Here is a 21,587-nt window from a genome sequence, read left to right on the forward strand (position 1 = left end):
AATGTGACTTTGGGCTGAGATTTCCTGTGTTTTAGGTTTAGCCCCACCATTCCTGACATTGGCATGTTCTCAGATGGTATTGTGCTTACTCCCTTGTAGATGTGCTACCGTGTGTACAGTCTGCACAGGCAGAGCAGGCTCCCTGTCCTGGTGGGCAGGATGGCAGAGGAATGGTCAGTGAAAGAGGGAATGACTTGATCCAACCCGAAACTTTTTCCGTTGTGCCACTAACCCCCCAAAACCTTCATACCCCATTGCCCGGCTGGGTAACGATGATCAGAAGTTAAAGGTTGCCATCTAATGGTGAACATGTATAATACGGTGTTCATGGTTTTGTTTCTGCTCTTTTCTCACCCTTCTCCATGTACCTGCAAGTCCTTTCCGTATAAGGCACTAGAGGAATGAAAATGATATTTTATTCAGAGTTTACATGGGGTGATGTTTGATGTTTTATCAGTAACAAGATGTTGCAACTCAATGTGAAATTCCAGCCATTCAGTTTACCTGAATTCTAATTTCCTAATGCTTTTTCTGTGAATGTAGATATCGACGAGTGTTCCTTTGAAAGGACCTGTGATCACACCTGCATCAACTACCCTGGTAGCTTTGAATGTCTTTGCCATAAAGGCTACACCTTGTATGGACTGACACACTGCGGAGGTTTGGAAACCAAGTTTTACTTATGTATTTGTTTGGTTTGTGAACTGTTTACTCAGCCACGCATTCTTTCAGCTGAAGCATTTAGAACTGGAGATGATAAACTAATAAAGTTAAAGTTAAAATAGCAAGCTCATGCTATTTTAGCTTTATTTTGTGTGACTGAAATTTCAGCATCTCAATCTTGCTGAAGAATTTTCAGGAGAAGAACATAAATAAAAACCAATGTCCTGGAACTTTTTGATGGTGGTACATATCAGCACCAGTATAGGTGAGAAGCCTGTAGCTGTGATGCTTGCATCCACTGCTGCATGGATGCATGGATGCATGGATGCAACCATTCTTCCACAACCATCGCAAAGCAGCTTCATGGCTGGGGTTCATTGCACTGTACAGGGTAAGCTTCGTTATAGAGTTTACGAGCACAGAGTACTAATTGGTACTTTCACAGGAGTGAGGTTAGTCGCAGTTATATTTACAGAAGGAAGGCTGCAAATGATGAGCTACAAAGAGAATAGGAGAAGGATGTCGGTTTTACAAAGTTTACAAATTTTGGCATGCAAACTCATGTAGCAGAAACAGATGCCAGTCCCTCACTGCCATCTGAGTGTTGAGTTCAACATGACACACTGCTAATCATATCTCTGCCAGCCCCCTCTTTGGAAGAAAGGGGTAGGTGGTGTATTCTGGTATCTCTTGTATAGAGCAGTAAAAGTAACAAATGAATTCACTGTATAGTAGAGGCAGGCAGGAAGAAAAATTGGAGTTCATCTGAGGAAAGAGTTTGGGAAAAGACTTCACTTAAGGGCAGTTCTGAAAGCAAAAGCAGAGTCTGGAAATTTTGGGGACCTATGCTATGCAGGGTATGAGAGACTGATTCTCAGTTTCACTGTTAATTCCTTAACGACTTAATATATGTCTTAATTTAGGAAAAGCCTCAAAGTCTGGGGTTCAACATCAGGCTTTAAATAATCTTCAGCCTTACTTCAGCTTCAGCCTTTTAAATAAGACTGAAATAGAACCAGAACTCTAACTGGAAGTGCTCAGTGCTGAACCTCTGACAAAAACATGACCAGATCCAAACTGCCTGCTTTTTTCCTTATTGGGCAGATCCAAATCACTGCTCTGAATCCACCCTGAGCTTTGGTGCTCAGGCCTATCATTAGTTTTAGTCAGCCCCTTCAGAGTGATGTTTATAGTGGAACGAATAGCTTACCCCGGCCACCATCAATGCAGCACTAAGCAGAACTCAAAACTAGGGAGAAATAATGAGAACCTTCAAAAAGGTTTGGTGCAAGCTTACCTCTTAGTAAGCTTTCTCTCCATCTCGCTTCCCCTTTGTTAGTAATTAACGAACTATGTGGCAATGTCCTTGTTCTGGGCCTTCATGCTGAAGGACAGATCCTGTTGCAGTCTGATGTCTTCTTCATGGCACCTCTTGTAATAGAAGTTGTGTGTCATAAGGGAAACTTATGGACAGTGGGAAACTAAGGGAAACTAAGGACAGTGCTAGCATTTATACCACCTGTTGATGTAAAGCCCTACTTTCAGTGTAAATTGCCTTGTTAAGTGACCTTAGGAAAGTCAGTAGAATCTGCAGGTCTATTCAATGCCTTGGGGAATTTGGCTGCTGCTTTCAGGAGCTTGGTTCTGGGCTGAGGTACCTGACAGCAAGAGCTTGGGTTTGAACAGTTCAGCCAGAGTTCAGTGGCAAGAGCACTGTGGGTAATATGTGTGTTTCAAAGTATGGGTTCACAAGCAGAGAAGACTCAGCATAACCCCCACCTCTATGTATGAAATTTCCCAGAAAAAAGTTTTTTCTCAGGCTATCTCCCTTGTGTGTTTTTAGAACTGCTGACCGAGGACCTGCAGAAGTTCTGACTCTGACCCAAAAATCATAACATTGTCCAGAAACGTGCCCATCATATATGGGTGTCTTTCTCAATTTATTTTTTGCATATTTTCCATATTTTCCAGATTTTTACTTAACCACATGGGCTAAAATCTTGTATCAGAAGAAGAAAGACATTTCTAGATTTCAGCAGCTACCCCAGTAAATACTCCCATGTTCCCATCAAGTGCCCCAAGATGCCAGAGGAAAACTTGCCTGATGTGTATGGGTCCACATTTGTTAACCAGATGATTTGTTAATCAGATGGGGTCACTGGGATGCAACACTGGGGCCTGGGGAGAACTGGCTTGAACTCAGGCAGTGTTCATGCAAACCACATGGATTCACACAGTGGCAAGCACATGGCAGTCAGAGGTCAAGCCTGGACTCTACGCATGGTTCGTAAAAGCAGTTAGATACTCAGCCTGGGAGCATTTATGGCCAGACACATTGATGGTTTTCCTCTGTAGTTACATTTTGAGGCCTATCATTAAGCCAAAGTATTAGAAATTCAGTATATCTCCCATTGATTTGATGTCATTCTAGCTCATTTCAGCATATGTCAAATGGCACTACCTATGTGCCTTGTAAAAGTATTACAGTAATGCTACTGTTTTAGCAAGCAAATGAACATAGCTGTGTTCAAAGGGCAAAAACCATTTGTCATTGAGGTTAGTGCAGTGCCTAAAATAATGGAACTATAGTTCATAACAAGGGCTTTTAGGTTATGGCTATATTAGTGAATTAAGGACTCTGGAGCAGCAATGTGCAACTGATAGTCCACTGGTGCCATAAGACAGTTTTGGCCTGTGCCATCTGGGCGTGATCCAGAAGCAAGTACATGGCAGCACAACTCCTGTTGAGTATGATGGATAAGCGTTCTTTCTGCTGGTGGGAAGAGAGGAGATGGGAGATTGGCCACGTCAGCACAAGTATATAAATGCTGATTGCATAGACTAAAAGAGTGCACCTCACATTGACTAAATACTTTTCTAATGTAACAAAAGTTGAAACATTTTATGTGGAATATCAGTGATAATATATCCAGTAATTGCTTTACCTTCCTGCAAGCTTTTACCTTTCATTTTCATTGGAAGAGTAGAAGACTAAATAAACTACACTTCAGCTGCTAGGTTCCTATCAAATACGCAGTTTCTTTCTCCATCTGAATCATTTCTAAAAGCAAACTCTGTGAATCACTATGGAGAATTTATCTCCCTGTTATGCAAGAGATCTAATCTAACAGAAGTTTATGCCTTTGACATTTTTCCATATAATGCAATATACATTATTGTCCAGATCCTGCAGAGGCTTTTGAGCATGTTTTGTATCTTGTAAGTACTTCCAAGAATTTCAGTGCAATACCCCTAGCAAGTATATTGTATCATATGCATAAATCCTTGAAAGGGTAGGAGCTATACATCTATCTAAGGACAGATACATGCAATACACACTAAAATTGTTTGGCATGAGTATTGTCTGCATTTATACGTGTTTATATAGACTTAAATGTAAAAGATATAGTAGAAACAGATATCCTTATGCACATACTACCTTAATGCACAGTATACATGTGTACATGTGGTTAATACTCTTCTCAACTTTAATTACACTTTCAGATATTGATGAGTGCAGCATCAGCAATGGTAGCTGTGACTATGGGTGCCTTAATACAATGGGGAGCTATGAATGTGTCTGTCCACCTGGAAAGAAACTGCACTGGAATAAAAAGGACTGTGTTGGTAAGTGTGGGAAGCTGACTTGGAGGTGACTATGGTGATGCTCCTGTCCTCCAGGAGGGTGGAAAAGCCCGTGGTTTTGCCTGAGGGATGCTGCATTTTCACAGTATAGATATTGTGAAAATATAGGTAGATCTCCAAATTAATTCTGTAAAGTCAAAGAACACCTGATCCTATGAGGTCCATAAACCAGAATGTAACTCCAGGTGGATTAGAGAATGGGCAGTCTGCTGGAATTTTTTGTGTAGACAGGGGAGTTTTTTAGGAGTCGATTCACACATATCTAAGTCATCTTATTATTATGTTATGTATTTTATATTTTCATCCTTAATTTGTCCTTTGTCCATCTCTGTGGCCCCAGCTATAACTCTTTGCCTTTAAGACTAATTTAGAATATTCAAAACATGTAACTGCTTACAAGTAGGACATAGTATTCATGTTAATGAATAAATCTACATTCACAGCACCATACCCCAGTTTTTCAAGTTATCTCCAAAGGTATCCTGCTTAATATAAAGTACTAACACTAGCTGTGTATTATTTGCAATGAGCACAGTCCTGTGACCATTAAAATTATGGCACTTGCTTCTAGTGCCACTTTGTGACAGATCTGAACTTCTGTATCCTTCTAGTAGATGACTTTTTTCTGGGGTCTTATTTGAAGCATAACACATCTTGGCCATGGCTACAGCCATTCAAAGTATTTTCTGGGAGATCTTAATTCCATTTTCACATTTTTAACGGGAATGGCATACCTGAGGTCTTTCATAGTCAAATTTAGGTTGTGGGGGTTTGTTTGGGTAGGGGGGTTTAGAATCACAGAACCATAGAATAGTTAGGGTTGAAAATGACCTTAAGATCATCCAGTTCCAAACCCCCTGCCATGGGCAGGGACACCTCCCGCTAAACCGTGTCACCCAAGGTTCTGTCCTACCTGGCCTTGAACACCACCAGGGATGGAGCATTCACAGCTTCCCTGCGCAACCCATTCCAGTGCCTCACCACCCTAACAGTAAAAATCTTCTTCCTTACATCCAATCTAAACTTCCCCTGTTTAAGTTTTAACCTGTTACCCCTTGTCCTATCACTACAGTCCCTAATGAATAGTCCCTCCCCAGCATCCTTATAGCCTCCCTTCAGATACTGGAAGGCTGCTACAAGGTCTCCACGCAACCTTCTCCAGGCTGAACCACTAGTAATTTCTCATAGATAAACTTGGGGCCTAATACTTAACTGGGAGGAAGACAGAACAAGAAAGGGACTTAACGGAATCTCTGCACATACGGAAGAAAAGCATTACAGTCTTTTATATACTTTTATATAGCCAGGGTGGGGTTGTGGGTAAATATCTCAGGTTGGGTTTCAGCCTTTGCCATTGACTTCTCTCCTAACCACAACTATGTACTTCATTTTTCCTGCTTAGCTTTATCTATATTAACTTTCCCTATTATATACAGAATCGAGTTCTGTAGGCATAAGAAATGATTAACACTGGTGGGTTTTAGTTATCCAACAGGTCTCTCTTGCAATGTACCAGTTACTCCTCTGGAAATGAGTTTGTAAATTAACAGCAGGGACTACAGTTTTGAGGTCTGCTATATAGTTAGACCTCATAGTTAGACAAAAGTTTTGTGCTATATTCCCTCTCAGCCTGCTAAGAATGCTGTTCCCATGGTAAGGGGCTGGTTGAAAATATTTTCCTAGTTGTAAATTTCTCTTCATTATTTGTAATACTCAGAAGATGGAAAATAGAACACTTCTCTATTAGTATACACTGTTTTATTTGATGAATTTAATGAGGCTTAAAATGAGTGTCATCTCCCTGCTGATCACTTGCCTTTATTACCATCATTGTTTAGAGGCAACTGCATTCTATATTGTTATAAAAGCACAAAAAAGAAGTAGAATGATATTTAGTGATCCTGAATGCCACATGATTTGGTGATATTTGCAGTAACAAAATCCTCTTTTGCTCAGCAATGACACTTTGCGCTTGCTTTGTTTCCTCAGTCCAAAGAAACAAATTCTTTAAAACCATCACCGAAGCCACATAAAAGACCTTAGGAGGGAAGTAAGTGGAGGATGATTATTCCCGTATTAAAGATGTGAACATCAGGTGTGTTTAAGGGACTTGTATGTATTTATACTTAACCAGTGAGGCCAGGGGTGCGAGCCAGCTGGTGGCTGCTGCGACCCTTCCTCTGCACTCAAGCCAAACCAGGCAAGGCTCATTACAGCTCCCACACTTGAATTGCCCTGTTTCATCCCAGCTTTACTGGGCTTTTCCCAGATGCTGGCAGATCCAAACCAGTCTGGCTGCTGCAGCTTTGGTCTCCCTTGGTGTGGTTCAGTGGTGAGCTGACAGGAAAAATGACATTTTCAGTAGCACAGTCAGGCATGAGCAAAACAAGAGTCAGCCACATCCATCTTGTAAGGTGAGCATGTTCAGAAGAAGTAGCAAGCAATTCATTACAGCTTTCTGTAGTTTCAGCTAAAACACAAACAGTCTCTTACCCAAATAAGAGCAGTTTGAGACCTGCAGGATACTCTGTCTTCATCCTGCCGTGAAGCCAAGAGAAGAATCTGGGTATTTCCATTGCACAAGCTGCAACGTGCCTCATGTGGTGGACATTGATGAGAAATGGCTGATGTCTCTGTGTGTCACTGTCTCCATTTCAGCAGTGGCTGAAAGGACTGGTGGGACTACCAGCATCTCCTGCCTCATCCCTGCCTGGCTGGAAAGTTTTCTACTTCCAGAGGCTACAGCATGGAGCTAAAAGTAAAAAGTCGTTGAGAGTTAGAGAAGTGGAAAATACCACTTTTGCAGTCACCTAAATAAACAGATCCTTGTGAGGGTGACTCCTGTGCATGGTTGGTAGTTGGCCTGTTAAATCGGAGAGCTGTTGCCTCCAAAAGGGAGGAAAGGACATCTCAGGTCATTAATATTACCTGTTGCTTCTGAGATCAAGATGTGCATGCAGAATTGTCCTTGTACTTAGATACCTGCCTTCCAGAGTGCAGATCTTGGACCTGAACAGTCCTTAAGTGAAGGATAGGAGGGAAAGATTGATCAAGAGTTTAGGTCAAGAACTTCGAAGGAGTTTAATTTCAAGTCTAAGCTGAAGATCCAGATACTTTCTCCCTAACTGAGCTTGTGATTTTGCTTTGTTTCCACTTTCCTTTCCTCAGCACTGCATGCAAGTGGATGCACAAGGATCTGGGTTGGGCAGTGTCTGATTTTTTTTTCATTTCTCTTTTTTCTCTCCTCAGAGATAGTGAAATGTCTCCCGAATGCCAAACCAGCTCCCAAGGCTCAGCTAGTGTGTAGTAAGACAGGAGGCATAGAAAGCTGCTTCCTGTCATGCCCATCCAATACTCTTTTTGTTCCAGGTTTGTACAAAACGTTTGTGCTCCCAAGTATAGAATGTGACTTGATGGTATTCCTCTGCCAATGTGTTTGCAGTTCTTACATTCAGTTTTTGTTCTGGACAATTGGAAATGAGCAAAAATATCTTTATAGCTTGAACTGGGCCAGATAAGTACATCACTAAATAGAAGAGCTGATTACCACTTACATTAGAGTTTTGGCCCTTCATTGTTTAATTTGAGGTGTCATTTGGAGGGGTGGGGAATTTCAAACAAAAACCTGAGACATGTCTACCCTGGGCAGGAAGGTGCGAAAGAAAAATTTTAATGCATTGAACTGCTGTGTCAAAAAGAGAGGGAGAAAAAAAAATCGGCAATTGATTTCAGTGGATTCCTACTGATTTTCAGTACCAGGTTTTTCAGCTTTGAGTCAAGTCCCCTGTGCCCATCCAGGCATCTGTTTAAAATGAACTTTGCATCATGGCCTGAAATACCCTGTAACTGTGTGATTGAGCAGGAGCAGAAATGCATCCCAGAGCAGAGAGACCCCTGGGAGGAACTTGTCTTGGTGAGCACATTCTGAGGCACGAGCAGAAAAAGGACTAGTAGGACACCCTGGGAAATTTAATACTGTGGCTGCCACAGCACATGATCAGGCTCCCAGATCAGCTGGGATGGCATAAAACTTCTGTCAGCTCAGCCAGGGGCACTGTGGAGCAAAGATTGACCTAGCAACACCTTTAAAACAGTCTTACTGTCTCATAAAAAATGAATGCAACCAAATCTGTCTCAGGAGGCTATATGGCAAAAAGAATCTCTCAGTATTATCTGCTGTGGTTGCTGAGTTTTAATACATTTTCCTGGTAGTAGTTTAGCAGAGTGTTATTTATAGAAATTCATGCATTTTGTCTTCTCCCTGCTTTGTATCATTTGCTCCAGGTAATTTTCATGTACAGTTTTGCAGGTCAGGTGGGGAAGGGGATTGCTACTGCTTTTTTGTGCATGTTCTGTTACAGACAAAGAATTATTTTCCACAAGAATATTTCCACTTTTAGTAGATAGTCTAAGGCCTATTAGTCCTGGCATTATGTGAAGTAGAGCTGTTCACACTTTATTTTCAGTTTAGCAGGGATTCGTGGAACCATGCATTTATCTAATTTGTATGCACCAATACACAGTCTTATCTGTGCAATATGTAAACCCTGTTATGGTTCTAAGTATGTTGGGTTTTGTTTCTGCCAGTAAGTTCTGTCAGAGTCAGGAGTTAGAATTATTATGAAAGTACATGGTTTCTTTTTTAAATTAAAGAGATGATCAAAGCACAAGGACTCTGCCATGGACAAACAGAAACTATTTTCTACTTGGGCAGCATGGAATTATTTGCAGCTAACCGCATGCCAAATTGTTTATAAAATGTAACATTTCAGTGCTGCAAGAAACAGAACTTGCAGTCAACAGTGACACATAGCCTCTGGCAAGCTATTTCAGCCATTTAAAATCCAAGTTCAGCACTTAAAATGCCTCCTTATTTAGCAGTATTAATCAGTTTGTCAAAGATTAATGCTGGGGGGGTGACGAGAGAGCAGATGCTTTGAGAGGCTGTTGCCACACGTTCTGACACTGCATTCTGCCCTGCAGATTCAGAGAACAGCTACACGCTGAGCTGTGGCGTTCCTGTCCAGCAAGGCAAAGCTCAGCAGAAACGCAACGCAACCCTGCCCAGCTGCGCAGGTAGGTGATCTCCTGCTTGCCTGGGCCTTGGTGTCCAGGAGGTGGGGAATGGAGGTCCTCCAAACCATTTGGGAGTTGCAAGACCTACAGCACTGAAGTTACACAAGACCAGAATTAAGGTATCCTGTGTTCCATCACGTGCACACTTGCTTTTCTGCATCCTCTCCTTGAGGGGCGGAGGGTACACAGTTGCATTCCAGTGTGGCATGTGTTGGTAGGTCAGTATAGGAGTGGTGGAGGTTTGAGATGTATTCAGTAGTGACAGATATATAGAATAATTTACTTTCCATAGTTCAACAAGGCAATAGCAAGCATATCAAAATGGTATTTCTTCTCATGCTTGGAAGTAAGCCAGAGAGGCCCATCAGTAGCGCAAGAGCAGAAGGCTTATTGCGGGTTCCAGGCCTTGCCTGCAAAGCCCTTCCGTAGGAACATAGATACTCCTACTGGGGATTCCCAATAAAAAGGTTATGAGACTTTTATGAGCACATATTGTTTCATTTATCTTGTTCTCAGAAATGGCTGGATTATGTTTGCAGACATTTCAAAATGTGTCTTAAAGCTGATACTCAGCATAAAATAAGGTTCAGCTCAAAATGGTTGAGGTCTGGCAAAATTAGAAGCACCTTGAACAGCACCCAACAGTGGGAAGCGTCATCTCACTTTATGTATCATTATCTGCTGTACTTCTCTCCAGTTTGCCAGATCTCTAACCATGTATTTCTTATATATTTGCAATGTGTGAGGAGGTGCGATGCTGAGGAGTGCAGTAACAGGACAACAGATGTGTCTGCCTGTGGCACAGGGGCAGGTTACCTCTATAGTCCTAGTTTGGCAAAGCCCTCCCAAGGAAAGAGGGACCCACGCTGCAGCACTTACCTGCAGCCACCCCTCCACCTGCTCCAGGTCCCATAGGCAGCCTACAGCGGCTGGCAGGTGATGGGCCAGGTCCAGCCTTTTCCACCATGGACTCTGCGAGGAAGTCAGCCAGCAGCCACATTTCCTAAGTGATTCGTGGCTATATAACAGCCTTTAAAGTCACAAGATGAAACTGGCCTGGATTTAAAGCTGAAGAATAAAGCTTGCAAGCCATAGACCACAGTCAAATAAAGATGTTTCCTTTGGATGGTTTTCAACTGCCAACACTGTAGCTCCCTAAATTAATCTTATTCCTGGTTGGCATTACCAAGAGCAGAACTACAGCCAAGTAACATGGGAAGTCGCAGACAGAGTCCGGAAAAAAAAAAGGCAAGAATTATTTCTTTTTCGTAGTAACAGACAAATTTGCTCAAATTCCACAAAGATGTGCAGGCCTGCTGGAGGGGAAGCCTATGTGCAGTGCATGTGTGACACCAGCAAGTTCATTGATCTTCATGGCCTCAAGAATAAGTGCTTATGCAAAAAAAATTAACTTACAGAGACGGATCTTCTTGTACAAAGCGTGTAACCCTTGGGCTGTCTCTTTTCTTTGTCACTAGAAGACGTCTGAGTCTGTTTTTAAAAATGAGTTTCAGATTTCATTTCATCTGCATCCCAAATGATAGCTTTTTTATTTTACATCAACAGATTCATTAGCCCCTCCTATCAAGCAGAAAGCTCGTTTTAAAATTAAGGATGCAAAATGCCATTTACGGCCTCGCAGCAAAGAAAAAACAAAAGATTCTGGGAAGCAAGCTTCTCTAGGTATGTGGTTTCTTCTAACATGTAAACAGCACTCTTAATTTTTCATTTGCTTGCTTGCTTGTTTGCCTATTTTGTTTTCATACTGCAGACAGGAAAAAAAAACAACGTTTGTCATATTTGGATCTGAATGTAAGTTCAGGCCAAGGTTCACACACTAGCTGAACATTGCATTCGGTTTGGATCTGACAGTATTGAAATGTCACCAGGTGCTTTGAAAAATCTTTGTTCACAAGTACATGAGTTTGGGATTCAGTTGAGCCTTTTTCTAGCACTGGTAATAGGAGAAATATCCTGAGGCAAAAAGCTGTGACCTATATGAAGTTGCGTGAAACAATGCCTGTTTGCTTTGGTTTAGTTTTCCCAAGGGTGGTTTATGAAAGAAAACAAAAGATGTTATTTATTTGCTTTATTGTGGATTAGTATCTATATTACTTGCAGCAGCAAAGATAAAACCTAAGTGATAAAGTTATATTTCAGCTCTGGTGCTACGCAGCCTTAGATCTTTTCTTATGTTGGAGTGAGTAGTTACAATGTTAGAAAAAAAAATTAAAAGATTTAGACATAATTACCAAAACTCTGAAATTAAAAAATGTTTATGTGAGGATGAATCAAAGTAATCAAATGTTCTTAAAATTCAGTGTGACTGGGCATGTGGTGTTATTGTTTTCTAACATCATTTTTGAAGTTGGATAAAAAAGATACTTGAAAAGTTATGTCTATTGAACAGATCTTCATGACATTTATTTCTTGTCCTCTATCCCCTTGATACTATGATAGGGACAGTTAAAGAGTGTTTGGATGTTACTGCTGTGCATTTCCACAGCTTAAAAGTATTTGGCATTCATTTGAATTTAATATTAACTCAACATTTTCCACATTTTAATACACACTATTGGTGTAATTGCAACAGCTCATACTGCAACATAACAGCATGCAGCAAACTTCTATTGTGGTGACTGCCTCACCACCACTTTTGCTAGAGAGTGAGTCATACATGAGCCCTGAATAGAGGAAAGTAAAAAATAGCTATCCTAAAAAAATGCTAATGGTTTAAAGATTTTATTTTTTAAATTTAGACTCGTATTTTATCTTTACCTTGAAATCTAGACATCTATGACTCTAATTTTCCAAGTGCCCACTTAAAACAAGTCTCAGTTGTCAAGATGCTTACCTTGTCTTTAGGGATTTTCTTCTTTTAATAAGATTTGATTTTCAGACTCATTTTTAAAGTCATGCAGTCACCATGGGAATGTATTTTGTGGATTTATATCCTTGTCCTTTGCTTTGCTTTGTTTTTATTATGTCATCTAAACTTTTGAGTCTAACAGAAAGATTATATAATACAACCACACGCTTGAAATGAAATCCTCCTGGTGGCCTCACTGCTAGAAATTTCTCCCTGACCTGGAAGGTCCATTGCCTATCAGAAAAAGGATGTTTTTCACTAAGATTTCTTTGTATAGGGAAAGAATGCTCATGTGATTATGCCCCAGCGGATTGCGGCCTTTTCCACGTAATTGACAACAGCGTTCAGTTCCTCTGGCTTGTGATAAGATGAAACAGCCACAAGTTGTGCCAGAGGAGGTTTAGATTGGATATTAGGAAAAAAGCCTTCATCAAAAGGGTTCTCAAGCACTGAAACAGGCTGCCCAGGGAAGTGGTGGAGTCCCCATCCCTGAGGGTATTTAAAAGTTGTATCGATGTGGCACTCAGGGACATGGTTTAGTGATGGGCTTGGCAGCGTTAGGTTACTGGTTGGACTAAATGACCTTAAGGGTCTTTTCCAACCAAAATGATTCTGTGACTTCCCCTCAGATAAAGCCTTCCAATATAGTTTCATAACCTCCCAGTCAAATGATTTAAAACCTCTGATACCTGGCGATTGCTGAAAGAGATGGAATACCAGCTGGTATTTTCTAGAGGCCTAAGCCTGCACTCTCATGAATTTATGAAAATTGACTGTCTTGCTTTGTTTAACCATCAAATACATAGTACTGTTGATCTTAGAAAATTTCTGTAAAGAACTTTCTAATTCTTATGCAGAAAAGGGACAGGCAATTGTAGACATTAGAGGTACCACTGTGCAGCTCAGCACCACCACACTGTGTTTTCATGCCCTACATTCACTAGCAAACCCAAAGTTGCACAGAGAAGGAGGTGTCTCACAATGTGCATGAAATACTGTGAAGCTTGTCACTGCAGTCATGATAACCCTGCTGAGATATCGCTTATTAGCCTGTCACTTGCTACTTTGCTACTTGATTTCTTTTCTGTGTTGCTTCTCTTATGCAAAGGAGGTCAATTCCCTTGTACAGACAACTGCCAGGTGACCTTTGTGAATCTCAAGTGTGATTCCTCCAAGAAAAAACGTCGAGGCCGTAAGTCCCCATCAAAAGAGGTATCCCATATCACCGCAGAGTTTGAAGTGGAGATGAAGTCAGAAGAAGTTTCAGGTTTGTGAAATATCTGTCTGTGGAGAGAAATCAGAATTCAGTTCCTTTGTGTGTGGGTAGAATCTCCTTGATGCTATTTCATCAATCTTTCATGCAAACTTTTTAGCACAAGCCTCATTCAGCAGCCTTTCCAAACTCAAATTTTCACAGATTTAATTGAAAGGAATCAGGTATGAAATTAAGATGAAGGAACAAAGATTGAACCTGCAGCAAAATTCCTTCAAAGCCTTAAGTCATGTACTTTAATTTAGTCTGATTTCTTTAAACAGAAGTGCTAATTGATGCACAGAGAATGTAAGGACTAGGTAGAAGTTCTGCAACAACAATGATAAAAATAGGCTCCAAAATATATGTTTCTGAAACTTCAGTCTGAGAATCAAACATTTTTATCACACATTTGGAAAACTCACGTTTTCATAACAAACTGCAGAAAGAAAAATAATTGCTTCAAGTTATTCATGAGCTGTAATATTATGCTATAAAATCCAGCCAAAGAAAATGTGGGCTGAATTCTATAAACACATCAGTCCTCAAAGGCAGGTTTGTTAACCCTGAGGGGTACCTCACTAGCCAACTGATTCAAAGAGTAATTGTGCCAGAAAGTACCTTTCTTTGTTAGAGAAATGTGAAGGATTCCTGATCAAATAAGTAGAGCATGGGCAGATCAAATTCAGAAACAGTAGTTGTGGCAGACTGAAGGCATTATCTGGAAGTACAACACAGGGAGATTGATGCTTGCTGCAGCCCTTTTCCTGTGCATGCACTCAGTGTACCCAGATATTTTAATGCTAACGATAAGATGCCAGCACTCAGTGTGCGCTTATAAAGCCATGAAACTCATTCTGATGGACCTCAGCTACTGTCTTGTCCCTTTAAAAGGCCTGATTTTTAATACAGTCGGCTGCTCCTACAATTGATACAGAGAAGACAGTGAAACAAACAGAGGTGTCATAGCGTGTTGCAGGCTCAGCTTTTTGTTAAGCACCTTGTTTTAAACATGAATCTCAATTGCTTCTAGTTTTGTTATCATTTCCCATCTAGACACCTGTAACATTGACTGTGTTCGGAAAAGGATGGAGCAGAAGCTGCAAACTGCAATCAAAACATTGAGGAAATCTATTAATAAACAGCAATTTTACATTCAGTTTTCTGGGACAGAATATGAAGTGGCTCAGAAGCCAGCTAAAGCTACTGAAGGGCATGAAGCTTGCAGTACAGGGCAGGTGCTGCAGGATGGAAAATGCGGTAAGTCCCAATAACCTATTCAGCATATCCCCCAAAATAGGCAATCCAAAATGAGCTTGTCCCTAGTGAGCCCTGCAGGAAATCTTTGAGATAACAGATTATTTAGATCAGTATCACTCAACATATATGCATGAACCACTGGCAGTTAATCAGACTTTGAAGGGAGTTCATGAAATGATTGCAAGAAAAGAAAAGAAACATGTCTGTGGCTACATTCCCATGCTGTCAGCTGGTATGTATCAAGGCCTACCACAAGGCAGTGTTGGCAATTAGTTCTCAGTTGCTCCCAGCACCTTATGAAAACATAATTACAATTCTGTAGAACAATAATATGGTATTTACCCAGATGCCATTGTCACCTCACTCACACTCCTCACCACCAAGTAATCTGTGACCCATGGATATATTTGTATTTAACACTCAAGAGGTCCAATTTAAAAAAAAAAAAAAAAAAAGAAATCTGTTTTAACTTTATGTAAAATACGTAATGTCTTTAAGCTTTTCCCAGATTATCAGGCTCTAGCGCTTTACTAGAGGTAAAGGTGCTAGTGCAAAGGTAACTAGGCGCAAGGTGCTAGTGCAAACCTGTTAATGGCAGCTCTCAGTATGGCAAGTTTCCTTATCATCTTTTCAAAATCAGCATATCTATTTTCCCAGCTGCTTTTAAACACTAAGTTATTTACAAGCACACAGAAATAGTTGACTGCAGATCTGATAGGTGCCTTTAATGAGTTGGTTCAAAGGCTGTTTTCATTACAGAGGAGAGGTGATTTAGAAGCTATTGAAAGAGTTGCTATTAGTGTCTAGGTACCTGTACATTTTAACTACCTATATCCAGCAGAGAAAAATGTTTAATCGAGTTATGTGCCCTGTTGCAGCAAGAAAAGCATATGTATTCATATCTGTATTTAAAACACTTTCCAGTTGGGGTATTTGAGTGTCAAGAGACATAAAGTATTACATGGGATACATTGCCATCAGAGAAATTTCTAGACTGGACCTCAGGGGACAGACTTCTTGTAGTCATCTGCCATAAAAACAACATGTAAATTCACATCACTTCCCATGTGTTATGCACCGCTATTTTAATTAAACTGCAAGATTTTTAGACCGCATCAGCTTTATTAACATTATATTTCTGATGAACACTTGAATGCAGTACAATGCCATTTAATAGCTTAAACGATAGAAGGACCAAGCCCTGATGTAAACTGACATAGACCACAGTGGAGATGGGTCTGTTTACATTAGGTGAGGATCCTGGACTAACATATGCAAAACATATGCCACTGTAATACTGAGGCCAAAGAGATCCATCTTCTCTAAATGTTTGATATAAAGGCAAATAATGATCAAAATGAAAGTCCTTATGTAGATTCCCCTTTTCTTTTCTCAGTTACCTGCAGCACGGGCACCTTTTATAGCGGAGAACATAATCAGTGCGTTCCTTGCTCACCAGGAACATACCAAGACACAGAAGGTCAACTTACCTGTGAGCCCTGCCCAAGTAATGATGGACAGGGCGTAGCAGGCGCCCGGAATGTCTCAGAATGTGGAGGCAAGTTTCATTTGATTATAAAAGGGTTAGTTGTTGCCACACACCATGTGAGGCATGGAGGCTAAAAGAGGGGAGAGCCTTCCACACTTCTGTCTTGTAAAGGTAACAGAAGAAATCTCTGTGCACTTACAAGCAACATGCCAAATGTTTTGGCTTGTTCAATCCACTGACATTGCTCACAAGAAGATGGGACCTGCTACAGCAATGTGAATTATGGTATGGAAATGAGCAAGCCAAGCAAAGCTTTGCTTCAAGTCAGGTATGGGATCTGGCCATACCTGGACTTGTAAGGACTCGTCAGGTATACTGTGAGCCAAAGGGATGGATTACTTTGGACTGGTATTGGTGAGTCTAATGAACCTGTTGATTTTTAATGTTTTGCATGAGATGCAGCTTACCTGGTCTAATCAGCAGCAATCATAATTTTGATAGTTATGCTGCAGGGATCTATAACCTGGACTCAGAGCTAATGACTGCAAGTTTCAGTGCTGCTTAAATTCACTGTAGCTTTTGGCAAGTGATGTAGTATCTCTGACTATTTCATGATGCATAAATGAGATTATAATGATTATAATACCTGGTTTCAGAAGTGAGCTGTGCTTCTGTTATAACTTGATCAAGATAAGGTTTTAAGACACAACTGTTAATTATTTTCTTTACCTTATTTCATTACAAATGAGCAAAATCTAATTTACAGCAGATAATTTGACTTTGAAAGAAATCTGTCCTATCTGCCATGCAAGTTCTAACTTTAAAATTCATCCATGTAATTTACATTAATGCTTTCTTCAAGGATATCTACAGGGAACATACAATGAATGTCACCTGAGAAACTGCCACTTTTTTCCCATCCAGTGAATAAAAAATAACTCTAGAGTCTCCAGTCCAAACATATGGTAGATTTTGCTGATTTGCTGTATGAAGGAACTATTACAGGAAAACTGTTGAAATGCCAGTGTATCTTTGTTATGTTGATTTGTATTTATCCAAAATCCAACAAGAATAGATTACCAAAATCAAATCTGAGTTTCTGCAAGTTGACTATAGTATACTGACCAAAGTGGCATGTCAACTGCAGGAAAAAGACTGGTTTGTTTTAAGGCTTGCGTTTGAATTACTGCTCTGCACAACAGCAAAAAGAAACCCATCTGATTATTTTTGCAGAGTGGATCTGTCTCAAAATGTTTGCTGTCAGATCACAACAGTCTGGTTTTCTGCTCAACTCTCTGCTTTTCTCTTTGTCTGAAAGTGGCAAGGGAAGAAGTCCAATATGCTTTGCACTTCATAAACCTGCCTGTCAAAGATTTTATCAAAATCAGTATGTCTCCGTAAAATATGTCAGCATATGTGATGAAACAGTGTATTTTGATGAACGCAGATATTGTTAGAAATGTACTCACCACATGTAAGCAATAGTATTTTTTGCATCATATCTTCTGGAGCAGTAATGCCTATGTGGCAACAAATAAGGTATGACTGAAATCCTCACCCTTACAGGTGAGGCACATATGACAAGTATGGAAAACGGTTTTAAGTACCTGTTGTGTAGAACTCTGTGTTGGAGCTGCAAGTGAATAACATGCTGTGGTAGTTAATTTACATGGCATCCATGTAGGTCCAAGGCCAAACACAACAGGAAACCTAGCCATTTGGTGCATTTCTCAGAGAAATCCCCTCAGATCTATTTTTTTGGCATTTTCAATACAGAAAGCAAGAAGGGAGCAAGTTAGCTCACTCTGATATACAGGTGAAGCACGAGACATTTTCATGTTGAAAGCATCAGGTATTTAGCAGTTCTAAAACCCAACTGTACCTCTTCTTTAAAAGGATGTCTGTAAGCCACACCTCACAGGTGCTTAATCTTCACACTAAAATCAAGATCCAAATCCACACTTCATTAACTGCCTTCATGTTACAAGCCCAGTGATAAACTGGACCAAACCAGGTGGAGCAGTCTTGCTACAAAAACAATAGCAGAACTGTCTTCAAATCAATATCATAGTATTTTTCAGAGATCTGTGTCACAACAGCCAGCTTGTACAGTCATATTCCAGCCAGCTGCGATGGAAGTGCAACTAAATCCCAGAGGTGTCCATAGCAGTTTGACCTTTTTGTGGGAGCAGAACTTGAACTTTGCTTTTGTTCAAGAGTTCTAGTTCATCTAAAGTGGCAAGTTACCCCAGTTACTAGATGCCCCAGCATTTATCTCCCAGCAAGTATTGGGGTTCTTAAGAGAACCCAACCCCAGCTATAGCTCTCAGAACTTTCAGATTTTCAAGCCAGTTGTTTCCGCCTGCTGTTCAGTTCTCAGGGAAGCTAAATTACAAATTTGGGATTAGCCAACCTTAGGGAACACCATACATCTCAAAGTGCTGGTCTCCCAGACTGGGGTGGTATCAAGATAGGCATTAATGCCATAATCTTAAAAAACTTGACTTCCTGATTCTCAGGTAGGCTGTCAAGGAGTAAAGTACTTAAGCTAGCAAGAACCAAACCAAACAAATGCCTATCAGAAACTGCTTGGAGAGCAAATTTGGAAATCAGGTTGTATCTGTCAGTAGACTCATTCACAAAGTGCTTTGCTTTACACAGACCAGAGCTTCTGACAAGCACTTGTTTTCACAGCTAGCTGGAAAGCTGCTGATGTCAGCTGTTCTCATAGACAGGGTGCTGGACTGGTAAATCCCATGATCTACTGCTTCTGTATCTATAAAATGGAGATACAAAAAAAAAAAAAAAAAAAAAAACCAAAAAAAAAAAAAAAAAAGCTATTACTTGCTTCATAGTTATGGTGCAAAATTTATTTTTTTCCTACAAAGTGCTTTTAAATTCTTAGATGAGAGACATGGTGAAAGCACAAAGTTCTAACGTCTTTATAAAGCCCTTGCTAAAAAGCAAGAAAAAAAGGCAAACAGGAACATAGGTAGCAAAGAGCTACCACTGGTATTTACTGGTGCTGGTTTTAGGAAGCAGCTACAGGAAGAATACCAAATCAGCAGGTAAGATTAGAGTTTGATCTGCAGGTGTCTTGCTGTCATGTGTTTAAGTTAAAGGAAGCTTTGCTTTGTCCAGAAAAGTTGGCTTACTGATACAGATAATCATTTTCAATTTCTAGGGCAGTGTTCTCCTGGGCACTATTCCCCAGATGGTTTTAAACCTTGTAGAGTCTGTCCTCTTGGTACATACCAGCCTGAACCAGGAAGGACCCTCTGCTTTCCATGTGGCGGTGGGCTTGTGACCAAGTATGAAGGTGCTGTTTCCTTTCAAGACTGTGAAACCAAAGGTGAATTTGAAATCTTTCCACAATTCATATTCCTGCTGCTTGCCCTTTTCTTTGTAATCTTGAATACCAAGGGGGTTTGAAAGGTCCCAAACCAAACATAATCACTGTATGTAAAAACACAGTGTGGAAGTAAAATAAATGGTTGGGAAATCTGTCAACTAGGAATGATTTCCCGAGGTTGCAGAGACTGAACTGGCTTTATGGCTTTCTTTGGAATTATCACGGGCAGGTATGGGGTCAGCATGCAACTGGTGAGTGAATCAGCCCCACCGAATGGCAAGAAATAAGACACACTTGCATTAGATAATGCTTTAGCTTTCACGTCCTGTATATTTTATTTATCAAATGAGAAAAACAACACTACAAAAGTTACATGAAGTTAAGGACTGATTATTAACGGGCTAGAAACTGTAAGCATGCAACACGTTTTGTGTTCCATAATGTCAACTTCCAGTGCAAAGGCTGAAGAAGGAATGACATGGTGGCCCTGGCAAACAGACACAGAAACATCTCTCCCGCTAGTGTGAAAGGCATTTTTATTGCTTAGGCAGACATGTATCAGCTTCCATTTATTACAAACTTATTGGAAACCACTGTATTAAATACAGTGAGAGACAAATGTAGCATGTGTTACTAGTTTGTAAGGGTTTAGCTCTAGTCTTTGGAACATAATTCTAGTTAGAAGGTCATTTGCAATGCAAAACACAGGGAGCTGTTGTCTTCTTCTGCCTTTTCTGGCCTAGTAAGTATATTGCAGAACTGAGACTGTGAGGTATATCCAGGGTAGAAGAAAGTTTTCTGTGCACTGAAGATCACTACTTTCTGAAAATAACGCATCTCATACCTTACAGTTCATTGTTCTCCTGGGCACTACTACAACTCCACAACACACAGATGTATCCGATGCCCTATGGGAACATACCAGCCTGAGTTTGGTCAAAACTACTGCATCACCTGCCCTGGGAACACAAGTACAGATTTTGATGGTTCCACTAATGTTACGCATTGCAAAAGTAAGTTACTTCTATGTAAGTTGTGAGGTGAAGCGTATCTTCAGATCTGAACAGCAGCTAGAAGGTTCCAGCTGTCAGGCTGGGCTTCAATTCTCTAATTCCTAGTTAGCATTCACCTCCTGTCAGAAGGAATAGTAAAAATTGGGAAAACAATGAGAAAAAAGCCTGAAAAGTACCACCTGATGCATATGACTGGTTGAGCGTTAATGTAATTTGGCACAGTGCCAGCAGCAAGTTAAAGGTACAGAACTTTTGGGTTCCCAGATCTTGTAAGGGATCTTGCAGTGATGCATATTCCTCCGTGTCTCTGCAGAGCACAGTATCTTCTATCAAAGCAACTGCCATTTTATAATAATTATAAAACACTGGGAGAGATGGTCATGCATACTGCAACTGCCAGCTAATCGCTTATGCCAGTGAAATCTTCTCGCAGGCATTTCTGCAGTACTCAGCCTCCTATCTTCAATTACCATTTTAAACATCCCCAAAGATTCCAGTACAATTTTGTTTGATCTTTGTGAATGACTGATTCTTTTAGGCAAGCAATTTCTTTCATCTCTACCATGCTAATTTAAGAGAAGGTGTCTATAATAATTAGGTAGCATCATCTAAACAAACTGTTCATGTGCAAGTCTGTCATGAGTTTTTATTCTGATTATGTCCCACGTGTCTTTGAAGCCCTTCATCATTTCTAATGTAATTTGAATATATTAGATATTTGTAAGGGATTTGAAGAGTTTGATGATTTTCCTATAAAATAAAACCACCCTTGTCACTTTGCTGTCTTAGATATTCCCTGTTTGCAAGTCAGTTTCTGATCTTGCATGAACTCTGAGGCTTGGATTAAGCAAAATACTTGAACATGTATCTATCTAGTTTTGTAACTAGGCCTGGAAAGATCAAGCTTAAGTAACTCACCGAATCAGGCTTCTGTGGCAAATTCAGTAGGAGATTTGAAAACTCAGAAA

General features: G+C 40.3%; 1 protein-coding gene across 3 annotated transcripts in view; it reads left to right on the forward strand.

Moving 5' to 3' along the window:
• SCUBE1 (signal peptide, CUB domain and EGF like domain containing 1) overlaps positions 1-21,587 on the forward strand; it is a 214,748-nt gene that overhangs the window by 182,553 nt on the left and 10,608 nt on the right. For 2 of the 3 annotated variants that reach the window (XM_061359320.1, XM_061359330.1), the window contains 9 exons: positions 544-660; positions 4,168-4,290; positions 7,558-7,677; positions 9,292-9,384; positions 10,951-11,067; positions 13,362-13,520; positions 14,562-14,765; positions 19,439-19,606; positions 20,458-20,619. In XM_061359320.1, coding sequence (XP_061215304.1) covers positions 544-660; positions 4,168-4,290; positions 7,558-7,677; positions 9,292-9,384; positions 10,951-11,067; positions 13,362-13,520; positions 14,562-14,765; positions 19,439-19,606; positions 20,458-20,619 — 1,263 coding nt within the window. Of the gene's footprint in view, positions 1-543; positions 661-4,167; positions 4,291-7,557; positions 7,678-9,291; positions 9,385-10,950; positions 11,068-13,361; positions 13,521-14,561; positions 14,766-16,161; positions 16,324-19,438; positions 19,607-20,457; positions 20,620-21,587 lie in introns of all 3 variants that reach the window. The other variant, XM_061359341.1, reaches the window with a different exon arrangement.

Source organism: Neopsephotus bourkii, unplaced genomic scaffold (genome assembly GCF_033783945.1).
Source record: "Neopsephotus bourkii isolate Nb327-2 ecotype Australia unplaced genomic scaffold, CSIRO-AGI_Nbou_v1 NB_107, whole genome shotgun sequence".
Taxonomy (NCBI): domain Eukaryota; kingdom Metazoa; phylum Chordata; class Aves; order Psittaciformes; family Psittacidae; genus Neopsephotus; species Neopsephotus bourkii.